General features: G+C 42.6%; 1 protein-coding gene across 5 annotated transcripts in view; it reads right to left on the bottom strand.

Moving 5' to 3' along the window:
* LOC121904923 (vacuolar protein sorting-associated protein 13B-like) overlaps nt 1–19,785 on the bottom strand; it is a 342,443-nt gene that overhangs the window by 86,920 nt on the left and 235,738 nt on the right. For all 5 annotated transcript variants that reach the window (XM_042422732.1, XM_042422730.1, XM_042422728.1 and 2 more), the window contains 3 exons: nt 6,003–6,344; nt 4,868–5,276; nt 4,421–4,558 (listed from right to left, as the gene is read on the bottom strand). In XM_042422732.1, coding sequence (XP_042278666.1) covers nt 4,421–4,558; nt 4,868–5,276; nt 6,003–6,344 — 889 coding nt within the window. The remainder of the gene's footprint in view (nt 1–4,420; nt 4,559–4,867; nt 5,277–6,002; nt 6,345–19,785) is intronic.

Genomic DNA, 19,785 nt, shown 5'->3' with positions numbered 1-19,785 from the left:
ACATACGTCTTTCTGCATTCACGTGAATGTATTACTGGGCACAACAGACAATTATACAGCAAGATGTTCCAGTTAATTGCTTGTTAACTCTACACTGCGCTAGCAACAATACTATAACTTCCATCAAAAAGATTTATGCCTGTAGCCCAAAACTGTAACGATTTATCATAAATGCAAAAAAAAAAGGACAAAAAAAACAAAAAAAACATGAAGTACTGCTAGTTTATTACTTTTAAAATCATAATGCTTCCCCCTGGCTTTTTCCAGCAACCAATGGAGCACATTTTTACTGTAGTGGAGCAATGTCAAAAGATGAATCTTTCAGAGAATTCTAATAAAATCACATCACAGCATTATATGGCTCCATGTTGAGTACATCCGTGTCATTTTCCTAAGTTTGGTTGTTTCTCTGGAGCTGATATGGGAGTATGTAAGAGACAGCCTTTACAATGATGTTCCATGTGGTTTCACTATTCAGGCAAAGGAGGCATAAAAAGAGGAAACTAAAACCTCACAACAGGAAAAGAATTTTTTTTTAAAAAACTAACTATTTACAAGCCATGACAGACTTATAAGTTTTACAAACTGAGCTGCAAATTCCTATATTCATGGATTAAGATGTAACACAGCACTGTGATAAAGACTTTCAGCTGTTTTCACCGCCACACCTCTTGAACACTTTAAAGTGAAGAACTGAGAATACAGTACCTGGAAAACTACAACCATTTTATCTTCATCTCCATTTTAGTAATTTTATTTAATACCACTACCTGTTAACCTTCAGGAGGGCCAGGACAGGCTGGAGAGTTTGTTTTTTTTAAAGAAGGGAGGAAATATCAATAATTAAAAGAAAGGTGGTGGTACTTTCATCGCAAAGCAGAGGAAGTCAAAAGAGGGCTTTTCCAGCAGTGGCATTCTCACACGCATGAGTGTTTTTATTGGGAACACCTTAGCTTCAGCTGTAAGACTGACGGCTATTTTAAGCTGGAGACTGTCAGTGGAAGGCCTGTGCAAGGAGCGGGCATCAAGCCTAGAGGTTGAGAGGTGGTGTTGGTGTTCACATGCCTTTAAAGAACAGGCCTTAATGTGAACAGGCTGGGGGGAATCATAGACCGGCCCTTCTCAGGTGTCAGCCTCTATTAGCACCGGAGAAAGTGGGAGATCAAGGTCTGACAAAGGCACATACACACACATATATATCTCTGCAAAGTGGTGGGGGAGATCAAATATGCTTATTACCCAGGTTACTGTGCCTTTTTGGCGAGGTCATGCATGACGCCGTCCCCACTTTGAACCTGGTGTTGGGTATATGTGTGTGTGCAACCATCACGAACATTGTTTTCATTCTCACCCCACCTTTGATTCTCTAGCTGACTTTTACGCTTGACTCTTGACAGCAGAGAGCCTGTGTCAGACACAGGTGGCAATGTGTCCAATTACACAGGGCCCGTATGTGAAGGGTATGTGTGCGCACGGCTGTGTTTGTGCAACCAATAATGTTTGAGGGGTATCTGTAGAATCCCACTGTCACAAAAAAAATACCTCATACCTAGTAAGGCCAGTGACACGAGCCTCAGATGCCATCTGATTCGAATTAGAGTGGTTCTGGACGGTTCGGAGGGGCACAGGCTTGTATACAGTAACTGACAACATTTCTAAAAACCCATAGCTTGACGGGAACCAGGGACACGGGAGAGTAATGGTTCCAATTTGTTCTAGCTAATCTATCACCTGCTGCCTCTCTACGGAGGGAGGGCTGATCTCTCGTCTCCAAGTGGTAGCAGTTACATCTCTGGACTCGCTCACTGACCCTCTCCAAGACTGGAACAGTGTAGGAAAGATGAGAGAGGGAGGGAAGGAAAGTATATGTGTGTGTTTGCGTGTGCGCTGGTCAATCACTTAACTCTGCTCACGTTGAAAAACGCAAATCCAACCCTGCCTTTTTCATGTATGTGTTTGCTGGTCAAGCCTTGAACTCCTGTATGTATCTGCATTAGTAGTGTTTATGTGAGTGTGTGTATGTGATGAGCGGCTGCTGAGTGAGGGTCAGTGTGGAAACACCATCCAGTTTACAGTACGCATGTTATAAGTGTTTCCCACTCGGCATCCTTGGGAGGGCAGCTTTGATTGGTCTTGCAGAATAAATGCTGCTGAAATTGCGAGCATATTGCTGTAAACACACACACGATGTGGCCTCACGGTGGTCTGCTCTCCGTTTGCGCCTCGTTGAAATAAATCAAATGTGAAGCACTGTCAAATCAAAGTAGAACCACCAGACATGATACATACACATCACAGCACACACACATAGGGAAAGACAGTTATAGGGACTTGCGCACGCAAATAAACCATCTGTGAAAACAACAGGGGATAGATAAATAAAATGCTGGATGCACTTTTTATTTTTAATTCTATCGTCATTTATTCTCTCATCTTGCTGGCACTGTAATTAGTTTTATATCCAAATGTGGTTATTCCAAACAACTGACAACTTAGGCATCTCATGCTGTCTCACTATGTAAAGACATTTACTGAACCTTCTTACTAAAGACGCTGATGCTTCCGTTAAGACAGATACACTTTGAAGATTTGAAGATCAAAGTATATTTAACAAAAGTCAGCATCAGTACATGGATTGTCCGGATATTTGTAACTTCTTCCTTTCCTCCCCCATCCCTGCGGAGGATGATATTCTCCACCATAGTCATCTAACCAAACACAGTAAAAAAATGTGTGCGTATGTGTGTGTGTGTTTGTGACTCTGTGGTTGAAGGGGAACCAGTAGCATGTGTGGTCAATTCAAGATATTTCCAGCATAGTCTGACCTTGGGGGCAACCTCACACTGAGCCTGGATCCTGTCTGAGTCATTGGGGAGCGTGTTGTTTGTATGTGTGTGTATGTGAGGAGAATGAATGTGAGTGATTATGAGTGAAGTTATCCTACGGAGACAAGGATAGCTCTGCTCTTTAGTAGTTCAAGGGAAAACACCTGACTGTAATTGCACAATGCAGACGTCTGCACTTCAACCGCACACTAGAGTCAGAAGTACATACAGCGTAATATAAATTGTCTTGAGATATATGACAGGCAGTAACCCTATTTAGTGAAACATCCTGTTAAAAATGAACTACATTCGTCCATACTTTTGAATGGTATTGTAAAGAAACATTGTGAACCTAAATCTAAATATTTATCTAATCTTTGGAAAAGATACTACAGTTCATCTACTGGTGTTCTTGTTTCTTGCACCTCCCCAAAGGGAGATGAGAGGTCAGTACATACTCATTACGTTAAAAGACTCTCTAGTCGCTACATCAACTGGCCTCTCCAGTGTACAGTGGATCCCAATCAGAAAGGAATCAAATTTACCATATAAGCTCAAAACCTGACTGAAAATCTGACGTAATTCTTGCCTCATGCAAAGGTCATGCTCACTGTGATTTGACTGCTGGCGTCATCTGTAATGAGCAGAGGGGTACTTGGATACTGGTGTTGTGTGGCTGTATTGTGGTGTACAGAGAGCTGCATTGTGTGGTGTTGTGTGATTCCAGGTGGACGGAGAAGCTGAGGGCTTTTTGCTGACAGCAGGAAGGGATGCGTGTGGGCGGGGAGTGGGGCTATAATCTTCTTCAAACCATCATCAATAACACCTACAATCCAGCCTGGAGCTTTTTTTTTGCACATGCACAGAGTGTGCTCATGATTGTATGCAGGTGGAAAAAAAAGGCACCCTATATGTCAGAGTATGTCCGTGGTTGGGTGTCTGTATGTGTCTGCATCTGCAGCATCTGGCCTGCTGGGTTCAGGGAGCTGAACTCTGAAGGATGTCCTGCGCCTACACACACTCTCCATGAAACCCTCATAGGGATAAAAAGGTTGTGCACACTCATACACTCAAAAGCCCACTCACACTTTTTTGCATTTCAGTTCTATTTGGATATCATCCACACCCCTTAGGTCAACATATCATATCAGTCTAAAAATAGACAACCAAACCCTGTGAAAGGCAAATCCACAGGAGACTGAAGTTACAAACACACACACACACACTCAAATCCACAGGAGTTTGTAGGCTGCTGTTCAAAGTTAGTATATTAGTGACATGAGTGGCTTCCGCCTCCTGCAGAAAACATCCCCAACGTCATTTACATTACTCATGATCTGCACAAAGAGCAGAAAAGAAGTCCTTTGTGTTTGCCTCTGGTATGTGTATATGTGTGGGTGCGCTTCTTGCTGCTTCAAAGAGGTGAACATTTTCTCTGGAATGGGATTAAATGTGAAACGGATGCTTTAAAACGGTGAACAGAATGTTAGCGTGAGTGCACAGAAGTTGCATGTGTTGAAAAGTGTGTTTGTATGTCTGCCTGTGTGTGTGTGTGTGTGTGTATGTGTGTGTGTGTGTGTGTGCATGATCCCCACCTGGTCCATTGAGGAAATCTTTGATCTGGAGGCAGAGCAGAGGGGGAGGGATGCCTGTTTTACTGTCCACTTCGCCTGCTACTGTCTGCAGCCAAAACACATTGTAATCCAGAGACTCTGGCAAAGTCTTTCCTGGGTCTGGGCAGAATAAAATAGATGAAGTGATTAATGAAGAGAGAAAGAAGAGGAAAGGGCATGGAGAAAGGTAGAGAACAGGACAAAAAATTCTTTTAAATATATAATAACACATTTCATTTAATGTAGTCTATTAGTCTTGTTATGCTGATATAATGAGCTGGTAATAAAGTTACTTTTCCTGTACCCTAAATAGGGTCTAACCTTATCTTGATCTGGAGATCTAAATTCCACCCTTTGCTCTTACCACAATCTATAAAGTATCTCTTTCCAAACCAAACATTGTCATCCTCTTTGCCTAATCTCTCTTACCTAGGCACTTGTAGTCAGAAGCTACTCCTCTTAAGGCCACATCAAACACAGACAGCTCCATTCTCTGCTTGCGGTGGTGGCAGCTGAGCAGAGCAGAAGGTTGCATCACCTGGAGGTAGAGCAGGGGTTCCAGCACCTGGTCTCCAGTCCCTCTTCTCCCTGGCTGCCTCACTATAGTCACACCCAGCGCTTGGCGTGCTGAGGAGCGGTTGGGAGTGGGCAGGCCGTCTAGGGACAGCAGGCTGCCTCTCAGCAGTGGGGAAGCCGGCTGGGAGGTGTTGCTGTTGAGGATGTCTTCAGCAGTCAGGCCGGCGAGGGAACTCGACGGAGCAGGGTCTGGAGTCGGAGAAGTCGAGGCTGGAGGAGACTCAGATGTGATCTCAGGCTGGTTGAGGGCACTCTTTCCCACCTAAAGCAGGTGCAGAATGATTATTTAGTTCTGTGTAGAACCTTGTTTTGCACAGAATTCAATGGAATTATTTGGGGCATTGATTCAGTAACATGCTGGAAACACCTCTACAGAGTTTTGGACCATCATAGCATTATATAGTATATACAGATCCTGTTGACCATATCCTTATGCTTTACATGCATTGAGTTGCAGCCACTGTTTGGAGGGACTGGTTGTTCACAATAACCAGGAACATAAATTTCACAGTTCTGAACTCCTGTGAATGCTGCAGTATTTGTTTTTATTTTTTGTGTGGGATACAGTAGTGCTTCAGCTGGTGGTCAGAAGTCTTTCAGTTTCGTATCTGCTTGGATGACATTACCTCTGACTATGTGTGAAGAGAAGCTTTTCATATGCATCAGATTTGTATATTTAAAGGTTATAGCATAGGCCGGATAGGCAGTGACAGATTAACACATGAGTTCCTGTACAAATCCATGTCATATGATTATGTTGGACATTTGGATTCTACTCTCATCAACCACATAATGTGATTCCAAATTATTAAGTTGATTTCAAAACTGTGTAATATTAATACTTTGTACATGTACACCACTACACTGCTCACATAAATGACACATCCTGTTATTGTGTATTGTATGAATAATTATACACACATGGACAACTGACAGATCCAAGAACTGACTCATGCGAGAGCTTCCATGTCACAGGCCTTTTGTTTACCTTATCCCCAGGCTCCGTCTTCTCCGGTGTGCTGGGGGTGTCTGATGATGAGGGAAGGGCCTTTGGGGGACTGGAGCAAGCATAGGTCATGACAGACAGTCTACTAGCAGTAAGAAAGATGTCGAAAGGGATGAAGCTGAGGTTCTTGGTAATGGTGGACTTGTGGGAGGGCCTCGCAATGCAGTGGTGGCTGGTCCCGCTCTGCTGTTCTATTTGGACAATGCGGATGCGAGCGCTGTCGCTGCCAAAGCCGCTGTCCTGCCCAGTCCCACTGTGACGAGATGAAGAGTCAATGCCTGCTGCAGTGTCTCGAGTGCCACGCTTCTGCTCATGTCGACGCACCTGTAAATAGAAACAATGAAAGGTAAGGACATGTTCACACTGATGCAGACTTTTTTGGATGTTAAAGTCAATGAGAGGAGGCTGCAAGTGGGAAGAGAAGGTGGCCACTCTGTAAACAAAGTGCTTTGCTTGCTCTTGTATAGACAGAGCAGAGGTTTCATGCAACATGAGCAAAGGGTGGCTTCCAAGAACAACCAGAGTGAAAAAGAAGAAAGAATGACAAAAAAGACTTTGCAGTATCAGATCACTGAGCGTAATGACCAGAACAAAGTTTCTGGTTAAAAAAATGTGATTTGTACCTATTGTAAGTACCAAACAGTACTCTGTTGGTGTGCTAATGCAGTTTGTTCCGTTTTGATTTCTGTACTGCAGACACAAAATAGTGATATTTGAATGTTAAGAACATACAGTAAGGTGCACCCGTCAAACAGCAGTCACTTGCTGACCTCTGGAAAAGACCTTTTCCAAAAGGTAGAGGTAGAAAACCTAATCTCTAGGTAATGTAATTTAACTTGTAAGGGCAGCTGCTACCTGTGTAACTACACAAACACCTCTAAACATGTGTAACATCTTGATAAATGTGACCAACATGAGCATTCAATTTGCATTAAAGAATGCTTTATCTCAAACCAAATCAAGATGGTTTGTTAGCATTCAGAGAGGGATGAGAGCATCAGATAAAAATGGAGAGGCTTTTTTTTTTGGGAGGCAAAGACTTTACAAGAGGACACAAACCAAATAACTTGCTTGATTGAAACCATGGACAAATTGACTAAAGAAGGAGAGCATCGTATAGCCACAGAGACATTAAAGGCTTGCTCTGGGACTTTTTCTGTGGTCTTAAAATCATTTTGCACTTCTTGCAATATTGGAAATGTCTTTAAAAAAGGGCCTCACCCCGGTAAATCGAATTGTTTCGTGCAGTGACTGTGGTATTGTGTATAAAGCAACAGAGATTTTATGCTTGGCTCCAACTAACGGATGTCGGGAGAGTTCCAGCCGTTGTGGCAATAAAAAGCTTTCAGTGACAGATGATATAAATCAATGTGAGTAGGTTGCTGGGTTTCAAGCGACAATGAAAACAGGCATCTTTATTCTGCTACCAAAGCATGCCATCTTCATGACTATAAAGAAGCCGCCACTGGCTCCCATGGGGCAGGAATGAGACAAACATATAAAACTAAATGCTACCTACCAAATAATAAATTACTGGACATGTTTATGTAGAACTGACACGTGTGGGTAAAAAAAGCTGGAATAAACAGAAGCGTTTAGTTTTCAAAAATTTCCCAAGTGCATGGAAAATATTTTGTAGATGCTGAGAAAAAAAAACACTTTAAACCATCTCCACAAAAGCACTTTCTTCTCACTCACACACTAGAGCTGAGACTGACGGGTAGACAGAAGTAAAAATATGACAAAAGAGATGTCAGAGAGGGCACATGTGAGCATGTAAGTCTTACAATAAACTAGAACAACCTTACAATGTACGGCTGTTCCAGCTTCTTCATCCACTGCCTCACATCAATTAAACACTCTTGTAGCCACAGGCTTGTCAGGTGCATCATAAAGAGACTTGGGCCTATTCATCATCATCATTTCCAATAACACGTTCAACACTGTAACCCCATTATTACAGTCTGTCCCCCATGTTTCTCATCCATGTTAATGGGTATAATGTCAGTTTCAATTAGCTACTGCTGTCTTTTGAAACATGATTATGATAAATTGAAAAATACAGAAGACATACAGAAAGAGAGTTTTCAACAGACCCAAGGTGTGTCCCACCCTATCCCACCCTCGTCTACTCCAACCTGCACATGGTTGCTATTACAGCATGTACTCTCAGCTGCCCCCTCGCTCTCTCTACATCACTCCCTCCCACCCACTCCATGAGAATTTTAAATGTATATTATTGCTGTGGCGGAGATAGTGTTTCAAGACCTCCAGGCAAATACTAAACCCACTGGCAGCACATTAGACAGAATACTTGACTTATTAGATATTTCCTATTCTAAACAGTGTCATCAAAGGCTAAGAACAAGAGCCATATAAAACGCCGCGGCATGCCTGCCTGCCTGCCTGTTCTGTTCGACCAGGCTCATGTGTAGGGCTTCCATAGGATCGGCCCTGCCAGATCCCTCTCCTTTCCCTGGCCTAATGAGGACAGGATGTGTGCACTCCTTTTCTGTAGAAATGTAAGATTTTCCAAGCAATGGGGAGGGGAGAGAAGGCAGAAAAGGGCCTGGACCTGTCTCCATGTGTGTTGTGTTAAGCGGGTGAAACTTGTATTGAGGTAAGGAGGTATTTGAAAAGGCATTCAGCAAAGGCAAAATGTCCACTCCAAGTAGCGCCCCACGTTGGAAGGGACAAATAAGCTGCACAGCAGCTGGGAAAGAGCAAGAGCCAGGGGAAACTGCCAGATACTCTTTACGCTTTACTGTCTCTCTTCCCAAGCTTAGGCTGTACACATGCATTTACAATTACAGCAAATACCCCGTCTTCTCTTTAACCACCACTACTAAGAGAGTGCCCCCTAAGCAAATTCTTGGTCTATATTTAGATGTGCTTACAAGTGGAATAAGGGATAATGGGGAACACAATCGGGGGCGTAGAGGAAAAGAGACAATGAGAAAACATACTGCAGTGCACAGTTGTTCATACAATGTAGTTTAAATCAACGCATGCAATCAGTACATTCACAAACATGTACACATAAACACACATGAAGTCAGTTGCTTTCCCAGGGTTTGATCTCTATAGTTTTAAAGCACACAACTGCCTTCAACCCGTGTTTCTGGGCTTAGTTATATCCCCATTGTGCTTACTTATAGAAAAAGAGAACAGGTATACACAGAAAACATAAACCTATGGCTCTGTAGTCTGTATGCTTTAACCTTTCGCCAATTTATTCATTGACAGAGGGCAATAAATTCAGAATACAAACATGCACTGTAGCTACAGGCCTGGTCCCAGCTGAAATCCCCTTTTCCAACCATTACTTTCTATTATATTATATAATAGCTGCACTGAAGCGCTGTTTCCAGATCCCAATGCAATCTTTCTCTGGACTTAGTTGATCACGATCATGAACGTGTGAATACACACACATACACACAACCCCCCTAACCCCCATCGGCCAATCATGAGGTCATCCCCTCAGAGTCTCTAGGCAGAACATTCTGGAAAATGGAGGATAATCCCCAAAGTGTGAAACCATGAGTCTCCAAAGTGCCAATCATATCAGAGCGCATCTGTACGACTTCTGACCCCTATTTCTGTCAGTGTAACTCAGAACAGCTTGGCTAGAATAAGGCTAATAAGCGGAAGCAAATGTCACATCATCCAAATGCCACCCGTTTACAGTGTTGGCTGGCTAGTCGAATATGACAACATAACTTTTACATCTGAATACCACATATGCAGTTGATTGTTTCCAGATGAATCAAAAGTAGGTTGCGATTCAGGTTCAGAGATCAGGGAACATGAAAATCTGGATGTTTTAAGACGGTAGGGAAGTCCATGGTAGTCGACAGGAAAGAACACAATAAATTCAGTCCAAGTAACAAAGGTGACTATTATTCCTTTCAAAAGGTCTATTTAACAGCCAAATATCTTGTTTGAAGTCTGAATCCAGTCATTTAATACAAGAAAGGCTTCCAGGATGCCCCAGTTTAGCTTGATGGCATGGTGTAAGACATATGAATAAACTGCATGACAAAACAGTAAAACATGAGAGAAACACCTGATTGTGACAGCAGGGAATCGTCAAACGTCTGTTGGTCAAACAATCAAAGCGGGACTGCACTGATGAATGGAAATGTTGGTTGGGTGACATCACCAGGAAGTGACAACAGTGCTAATTGTTGGAGAAGGTCACAGCAGAGGTATAAAAAGAACTTGAACATTAGTGTTGAGTGAAAGAGGACTTGACGTCGTTAGAGAATTACATAGTTGTTCTGAGAAAAACCTTGAAGATGTCTGAGTTTTCACAGACATTACAGGCAAAATTTCAAATATACGGTCAATCCTGTTTTCTTCCAAATCAAATATAGTAACTGCACAAATATTATGATTCCATTTCTGGCTGTCAACTCCTTTTCAAATCATGGTCAAATATATTTTTATATAATATATGTATTTATATATAAGTTTTATTTTAACAGATATGACTGTGGAGCAAAAACTAGAATAAAAAGAAACTTCTGTCCTTAATTTAGGAAACAAATATTAGTAGCACTTTTGAGGCTAAATGAAACCAGCAGGAAGCACAAGCAGTAGTCTCAGTAGTCAGGTGAGGTCAGCTTAGATGTTGAGCTGCTTTTCATAATTTCTTGTTGAAAAATTGTTGCATGTTTATCACAGTTTTCCCATGTTCTCCTGCAACTCCAGTAGAATTCCCATTGAAAAACATGGGAAGTCATATAACTAAATCTTTTTGACAGAAGCATTCAGTTGAGCTACTTGCTTGCAGGACGCCTGCATGGAAATTAACTTCTGTATCTTGACTACATCAGAGTTTACAGGTTAGGCCCCTGTTGTGCTACCCGCTATTGTTTACCAGAACCATAAAGCTGATAGCAGGCCTCTGTGCTTTTGTGCTGATGGAAGAAAACCTCAATGCAGCAATACCTCATCTTAATCAAAAATAATAACAATAATACTTAACCAAATGCCATGAAGACCACAATTTATTCTCTCATTTTCTTGTGGAAAACACAGGGGGGAAGACATTTATAATATGAAGTCACCGCTCTTTGTACGCCATAACAGCGGTCACAAAGCAAAAAAGGGCATCAAAGGCAGTCATTTAATACATTCAACTTTGTTTCAATAACAAAGGCAACCTGCTATGCACTTCAACTGAACCACAACAAAGAAGCAATGGAAGGTCGCGACCTCGGAGCTTGCAAATGGATGCTGAGTGCTTCAGAGTGACTGTCAACTGTACTTTAAACACAGCGTACTCCAAAGCTCAGGGCGCAGAGTGGGGCCATTTTAACAAGCTCCCTCCACCCTGTAATGCTTGTGGGTGGGTTTTCTCCTTCAGGGTTTAACGGCATGTTTCTCAAAGGAACACAAGACAATATCCTATACTTTTCATTCTCTCTTCCCAGGCCCCCAGCATCTCTCCCTAGTTCCTCTCTCCCTCTATCTCTGCTTTGGACAGGATTGGAGGAATAACAATGTGAGAATATTTTGATTACCGTGTCAGAGACTCTTTTGTTCCCCTGATGCCACATGACATACAGAGGGGGGATAGCAAACATCCAGGTGACAGTAATATTTATGCATGTTGACATTCCTGAAGCGCTGGGTCAGTTGGAACAATTTCCACCCAGAAAGATCAACTGGAGGAGAAGCAATGAGAGGAAAGCACTGAGTGTGACATGGCTGCTCTATATCGAGGAACGCCTGTGAAACACCTAACTTAAAAAAAAAACTAAAGAAAAGAGGAACACAAAAGAAAACATGAATACAGAGATGATGTTCAGTTGTCAGCTGCTTTATGGTTTGGAAAAGCCCTGGCTCAAAAACAAAGATGCAAAATGATAAAGGCTGGAAAATGAAAAGAAAAATTGTGAAAAGAGTGAGTTAATGTGGTCCATCTGGGGAACTACAGTATGCTGCTCAACAAAAATCTGGCTCTGGGAGATGTGGCGGCCAAAGCCTCCGTTTTATAATTGTTTGAACTTCAAAACCGGTTCTCTCCTACGACATTAGTTTGCTTACAAATATTTTGCCACAAATAGAATGCAGATTGCCATTGCTTAGTAAAACCTAGTTGTATCCAGAGCTCTGACATTCAGCAGGCTGCGGTGCTGTGCTCAACACGTAGAGTTTAAGACCTAGGCCTTCCCAGTATGACTCCAGGCTCTCGCCAAACCCACCATGCCCCGCTCCTAATCTTCAGCAATCAAGAATGATTTAAAAGGTCTGACAGACACCCTTACAGCTCAACAGGAGACTTATTGCATCAGTCATCCTGAACAGATCCACCAATATAAACCAAAACCCTGATTCAGATCCACCAATCAAATCCAACGGTTGGGTTAGGGGTGATTTTGAGGACACGCAGGAATTACCCCATATCGCTACAATAACACTGGCTATTTGTATAAGCAGGATGCGAAGTAGTTGTATTACTTAGTGCAGGAAGTGTTCAAAAATGCCAGAAGACAATTTCTAGATTAACACCATGAATGTGCTAGTGAAAACAAACAGAGGGGAAAAGTGGCTCGACCGTCATGATGTAAGTATTCAGAAATGATACACAGACTCTCTCTTCTCGTCCAGCATAATCTCTTGGCTGGGATAGGATGCTGCTGAATGGACTTCATCACCAAATGCTTCCATCATTTATGATAAACAAGATATCAGCCACATGGTAAACAAAATAGGGACGGCAAAAACAGAAAATTTATGATTAAGTTATCGCAGAGCTAAAGCTAGATGGAGAACTTGGCGGAGAAAATGTCGCTGATAAATGGATGAATGGCCCTTGCGCATGTAATATAAAACATTTATATTAACTCCTTCTCTTACATCCCCAGACAACTGAAACAAGTCTCTTAACATTTCTTTGGTGACTGATTAAATTAAGATGAAGGCCAGATGTGGAAAAAAGGTGTGATTATACTATAAGACACACTACAGCAAAAGTGTAAGCGAATGAGAGACAGAAGCACCCTTGGGTCTGTCTTAATTGCAGTGATTCCAGCCCCCAGAGAAGCAGAGTGATGATCATCATCTTTCTTTCCTTTGTCCTCTCTTCCTGCCTCTCTTCGTTCTTTCCATGGGAATGGAGTAGAGAACAACTGGCTCTCATTAGCTGTCACTGTCCCTACTTAGTTTTGAGATTTGTGTGTGGGTAATTTTCTAATCTAATATTCAAGCTGCAGTGTTTACACTTGCCAAGAGTCCCTGAGTGAGGTGGTCTTGATGGTGGCGGTGACGTCTGAAAGTTGTGGGTGTGACAGTGTCTGTGTGTGGGTGAGCTACTGTGAGAATTCCTGCATGTGACTGAGATCAGAGTTTGAAATACAACGTGCGAACTTTTGAGTGTCATTTGTGTACACGCACGTCTATTAATTGTGTCTTTGGAACATAACAAATACATTTTAAGGAGTACGGACTCAATATAATCCTTCTTTTATTCCAGCGCTGTTTATATTTAGTGGGTAAAGCGAAGTGTGGCAATGCACCACAAAACACAGACACGCACACAGTGAAAACACATACCCAGTGCAGCAGAGTTATACAGCAAAGTAATCATCAGGTTACAGCCTGGCCCTCAAGATCACTCATCCAAGCTTTCAACTTAACATCATTAGCTTTGGCATTATGTTTTCAACAAACAAACAACAAAAGAGACTTCAAACTGCATTGTCTTCAGCATGAGCTCGGCGGTTCACGAAAGCAGACACTTGAGAGACTTCAAAAAGCAGCGGAGATGCCTTTCATTAGGTCATGGAGTGTTCTTCTGAAACGCCTGCTTGCGCTGCCTGGCGGCCATGTCTGTATTCTCTGCTTTAGTAACAAGGTTGTGGGGAAACAGCAACAGCAGAGAAAACAACGGCGACCTGAGGTGAGATGGGGCTGTTTTGAGAGGGACGGGGTGGGAGGTGGAGGGTTGATGGGGAAAGAGCCCCAGGTGGTCTGCTGAGGACTGTGAGTGATGCTGCTGTGATCAACCCACAGCCTGGGGAGCCAGCACTCATGGTTACAAAAGGACACACACTTGCAAGCACACACCAGCCCGGATTCAAGAGAGGGCGCACCCACACACAGTGAACATGTGTGCACAAACAAACGCAGAGAAACACACACATAGGATCACATACAAATTCAAAGAGCGGCATGAAGACAAGAACAATCCTGGCTCGCTGTCTATTTACAGAGCTGAAATTAGAAGAGGAGGATTGAAGTAATCTTCCTTTAATTTCTGTCTGGATGCACTCCCAGGGCTGAGTGAGACAAAGGCTCTGATGTGTTGTACGTTAGGTTCTCAAAGGAGAATGATGCAAGACCCCCTGTCCCCTCATCTGGGTTATTGGGGAGGGCCTTGATAAGGGGGACGTAAAGGACAAGGCTAGAGGACCCATCAGTACAAGTTAAACCATGGAAGAAAAAGCTAGTATGACTACAAAAATGACCTTCAGATTTCAGGATAACTTGGCTGAATTGGATGAGCAGAATTCAAGAGGATATTGCAGGAGAAGGAACAATTTCAGGTGTTTAAAAACATGATCACTGGTGTACTGGTGGGTTTCACAAGCAGAGTTAAAGATGGAAGAAACACCTGTAACACTTTAAACTGAAAACTAACTCATCAGCACACACGATTTTTTTTCTGTTCTGGCTAGAGTACCGGGATGTCAAAATACTGCAACTCAAATGAACACATTTGAAGAACTGACTTTAGCTAAGGACTACTCCAGGTGTTGGAACATATGAAGTGTGTTTTATTCATCTTTAACATACACATGTAAACCACTGGAACGGCTCCAAACAGACAAACTGAAACAGGTGAGCTATAAAATCAAGCCCCCCCTCCACTTGATTATCCAAATCATTTGAGCTATGTTTTTGAGTTGGGTCTCAAGTGGCTACATGGCACCTATCTGTACATATCTATCATTGCCTAGACTTCATTTGGGCCTCTCTCAGGTTTCAGGGCCGGTCACAAGCCATGAGAACAAAGACATCATTCATTTCACACATACATTCATAGAGAGGATAATGTTTGGCTCTTCAAAAATACACTTGAGGAAAAACTAAGACACAATAAGACAATCCTTAAGGGCACAAAACATGTTATAATACGGTTAGGGCTGCAACTAATGACTACTTTCACAATCTCTTGATGTTTTTTTTTAAAAATAACTGATCTATAATGCGTCAGAAAACAGTGAAAATGCTGACCATGATTTTCCAGAGACCGAGGTGATGTCCTCAAATTGCTTGCTTTGTACAACCAAGAGTCAAAACCTCAAAGCTGTTTAGTTTACATTAACAAAACAGACTTGAGATTTGAGATGGTGGAACCAACAAATGTTTGGCATTTTTGCTTGATAAATGACTTAAACAATTAATCGATAATCAAAGCTGCTGTTGATTAATTTTCTGCTGACCGACCTATTGATTAATCAACTGAACATTTTAGCACTAAATAAAATCTTGGATGGCTTTGACTATGACTAGAGGATTAAATGTGCAGACTCATCATATTTCATATTTTACCCCTATGTGACCTGAATCACATAGTAGCAGGGATGCTGGGAAAAAAAAACAAAAAAGTGCCTGCAGCCATGGAAAATCTTCCAAGTCTCTGGAATGATGTGAGAATTTTGTTTTAGGGTAAATATTTAGTTTAATGAGAGCAGTCCAAGAGGAACTCAGTAGTACTCCAGTCAACCACAGGACTTGAAAAATTACAGAGAATGAGATACATTAGTACGATCAAATACAAACACATCCACATGCATGCCTGTACACACATGCAAACCCACATGCACAGTCACATGCACACACACTTTTACTACACTATCCAGGTTACGGAGAGAGAACTCAATACTCTCCATCACCTGTTATTCTAGGTGGAATCTTGCTTATACAGGTGTAGAGAGAAAAAAAAAATCTGTTTCCTCTTTTCATCTCTTCAGACAAAAATTCTGGGCTTTTTCACTGAACAAAGTCTACTATGGTGTGTGTACATATGTGTCTGTACTAGTTGGCCTGGTGTGCCCTGCTTTTACTAGTCCCCTGGGTCTGTGACCCTGTTTCCCTTGCAGGCAGAGAAAGAGGGCACTCCTGACTCCTCCTCACCTGAGTCGACACCCGATCCCGTGGTTGACGGCGGGGGCCCTGCTGCCTCTCCTCAAAGGCGCCGTTTGTTTCCCTGCTCTAACAGAATTCCAACCTTTGTGATTTTATCTAGAGTTTTCACGCCAATTTTGCCAAAACTGATTGAGGAGAGAGCAAATTCAGCTGCTACTGATCTCAAATAGATTAAGTTTCCAAGGGGCCAATTTAAGAATGTGCCACGGTTATGCTTTGAGAAGAAGGTAGGTCGGGGTGCGGGGGCTGAACAGGGAAGGTGAGTTGTTATGACTGGCTGTCAATTAGCAGTTGATTCACACAGGAGGGTCAGTGAGACATGAACAAAAAAGGAAAAAAAAGATATGGTTTCATAACAAAAGAAGGGCAGCGAGATGAACACTAGCTATGAAAATATGTATGTTTAAGATAAGCTGAGACAACGACGCTTACTTAACAGATGTAAGGCAGCCAAAATGGAAAAGGAGATGGCTGCGCAGGGAGCCTTATTTATTATTGCTCGCAGCAGCAACAGGGCGAATGAAAATATTGCTAAGCAGGATGGGAAGAGGTCAGGGTGAAAAGGATCTGGCCCTCAGAGAGGGTTAATAGCCAGGTTGACTGGTTAAGAGCTGACCTCTTAGGAACGTCAGCTCCCACATTTACAGACGAATACTTTGGACAGAGCCAGGAATCAAAGCAAACACCGGATTTGGACTCTCTTTTTCTCACTGTGTCATGTCTCATCTCTGCGGATTTCTCCCTTACTCTTGTTCCCTCTTGCATTCTCTGTCATTTTGGCCATCCTCTCTCAAGCTGTTTCCACTCTCTTACTGTCTGCTCTGTTCCTTTTCCGTGGTTCGGATTTTCACTCTCATCTTATGTCTCCCTATTTCTGTTGGCCAGCAGAGTACATAAAAGCTCCTCTGACACCTCACTGTCCTGGAGAGATCGGAGGTCGAGAGAGAAACTTCTCTTCTCAAAGCTCAACAGCTACGAGACAATATGAAACACTCATCACAAAGAGGAGTGGTCTTGGAAATGGTTTACTTTAAACATACACAGACAAGGATCCAGCCCCAGGTCGCTCGCTGAGCCAAGCTTGTCAACAACACCATGGCTTAGATAAGCCGTCTTATGTGCTTTTGACATTCAGTTAATACTCCTACATGAATGAGAGCTAAATTGTTATACAAGAGAGCAGAATAGGTCACCAAGCTTCCAAGCTCCCACAGTGTAACATTTAGCAGCGTTTGGAGTGAAGACTGAGGTGCAGAAAGCTCTTCATTTGTATCATAGGTTTTACTGTTTTATTTATGTACAAGCAAAGCCAAAAAAATGACTGCTGATTGATCTACATCACAATATGCCTTGTTATCAAAAGACAACAAAATATTGGAGAGCTCTGATACTCCAATTTATACATCAGACAATTTTGAAACATACGAAAGAAACAGTGAAAAAAAAAAAGATTGTTCACTGTCCAAATACATTTGACTTCATTTGAGTGTGGCTGTGTGGGTGATGTGCACAAAAAACACATCCATCAGTGAAACACTGCCTCCTCCACACTAATAACTTAAAACTGCTGTCCAAACCCACTGACAAACCAAACCAGCTACCGACCAGCGTGTTCGTGCCTACTGTAAATTCACTTCTCACAGCAGTTCGTCTTGGCCAGCAATCTACCCCGCTGTCTAAGTAGTGTATTAGTCCAGCTTTGCGTGAGAGTGCAGCCCGCGTGCGTCCTTAGTGCAGGCGTTTAGGACTACACAGATGTACTAGTACAGTAATATCATAATCTACAGACTGTCAAATTCTATCTGCCTCTAGAGGAGGAACCCTCTCCACTGTCAGCCAGCTAGCTACGTAACTAGCCAGCTCTGGAAGGACCAACACTTTTCCAACCCAGGAGCTGTGCCAGTCCCACGAGGAAAAAAGAGATGAATGAGAGAAGACAAAGAGCATAGAAAAGAGAGGAAAGTGATGAAAAAGGGGAGCGAAAGAAAAGAGTTGTATAAAGGTTAAAATAAACAGGACACTGAGAGAGAAAGACAGTGTAGGGTGTTAGATAGAAGCCTCACAATATCATCTGATGTGGTATGTGATACAAAAAGGAAGGAAATAAAAGAAAAGAGAGATAAAGAGGGAGAGAGGAAGAATAGAGATAAGGCAGGTAATGGGTGATTGAGAGGTTTTAGCCATGTGTGTTTACTAAAATCTGTAATTCAGAGGTTCCTGTGATGCCTGATACCTTGCCCTGAACCTGGGTACTGCTTACTGCTATGTTTGTGTGTGTGCACTGGCATCAGTGTGTGTGCGTGTGCATGAGTGTTGGAGGAAGTCTAAAGCCCCGTTTCCCATGCGTGTAATCATCCCAGGATGAGGTGGAGGATGAAGCCGAGCGGGACTTCCCCTGCACCAGAGGGTATTTTCCTCTCACACTGTGGTACAAGCACATGGCTGACCCGGGCTGCCTCTGTATGTGTGTGTGTCAGAGAGAGAGAGAGAGAGAGAGAGAGCGCAAGAGAGCGAGAGGGCGAGACACATACAAACATGGGACAAGGGAAGCGATTTTAAAATATTCGATATTCTTGCTCTTTACCAGTTTGATGCGACATTACTAAAATACTTTGAGCTTGTCATTGTGGCAAATGCGTGACAGCCAGACAGTGATGAGAGGCTACACTATAAAACTTGTATAACGGAGTCGTTGATATTCAGGTGACAAATAAGAGAATGATATGGTGTTTGTGGAGGAAGAAGGAGAAGCTGCTAGATGAGAAGATGAGAGAGTTGTACGCTTTCACACAAACTCGTTAACTTCTCCGCTGCTCTTTCTGAAGAACAAATAGCGTCATAGCGGAGCCGACACACACACACACACAACGCAAACGCACACATGCGCACAAACACACGCATAGGTCAGCTGTTCAGTCATAAAGCAGCATTACAGTACTGGCTCCCAAATAAAAGGCTGCAGGCAGTTGCACGCAGAGAATGTGGGGACCATGTGTGTGTATGTGTGTTTGTGTGTGTGCGTGTGTGTCGGTATACACTTCTGTGTTGCTGGGTGACAGTACCGATGACAGACCAGTGAGATAAGTCCCAGAAGCCGCTCTATCATCTATTCATAGCTCCCTGTCTGTGAGATCTCCTGCTGCTGAAAGCTGCCTGATCTCAACCCAGCCTCACTTTATCATCATTAACATCAACCAAAAAATACGGAGATGAAGTCAAACTGTGACGGACCGTAGCTAATGCTGTGATAAACATCCTAATAATGCCGTGATTTAAAGAGTAACAAATCTGCTTTTGGACTGCTTAGAAATCAAGTTGCATTTGCTTTGCTTCTTAATCATGATTTAAGTGGAAACTGGTATACAATGGAAACTGTGGACAAGAGGCTACATTGCACAATGACACAGAATGTAACAGATAATATGAAAATAACAATCTAGGACAACATATGACTTTATCAAAGCAAAGCTCAGTGACTCGAAATGACTGAAATCACACTCAAGGCTTGCACACATTGCCCACGCGCCTGCCTTGCCTCACCACTGCCAGGGAACCCAAAAGCCCCTACAAAACAAATTCATTAACCCAGACAATAAAACAC

The sequence above is a fragment of the Thunnus maccoyii genome, chromosome 10 (genome assembly GCF_910596095.1).
Source record: "Thunnus maccoyii chromosome 10, fThuMac1.1, whole genome shotgun sequence".
Classification (NCBI taxonomy): Eukaryota; Metazoa; Chordata; class Actinopteri; order Scombriformes; family Scombridae; genus Thunnus; species Thunnus maccoyii.
The sequence above is the reverse complement of the archived record's forward strand: the minus strand, read 5'-3'. Positions and strand labels throughout refer to the sequence as shown.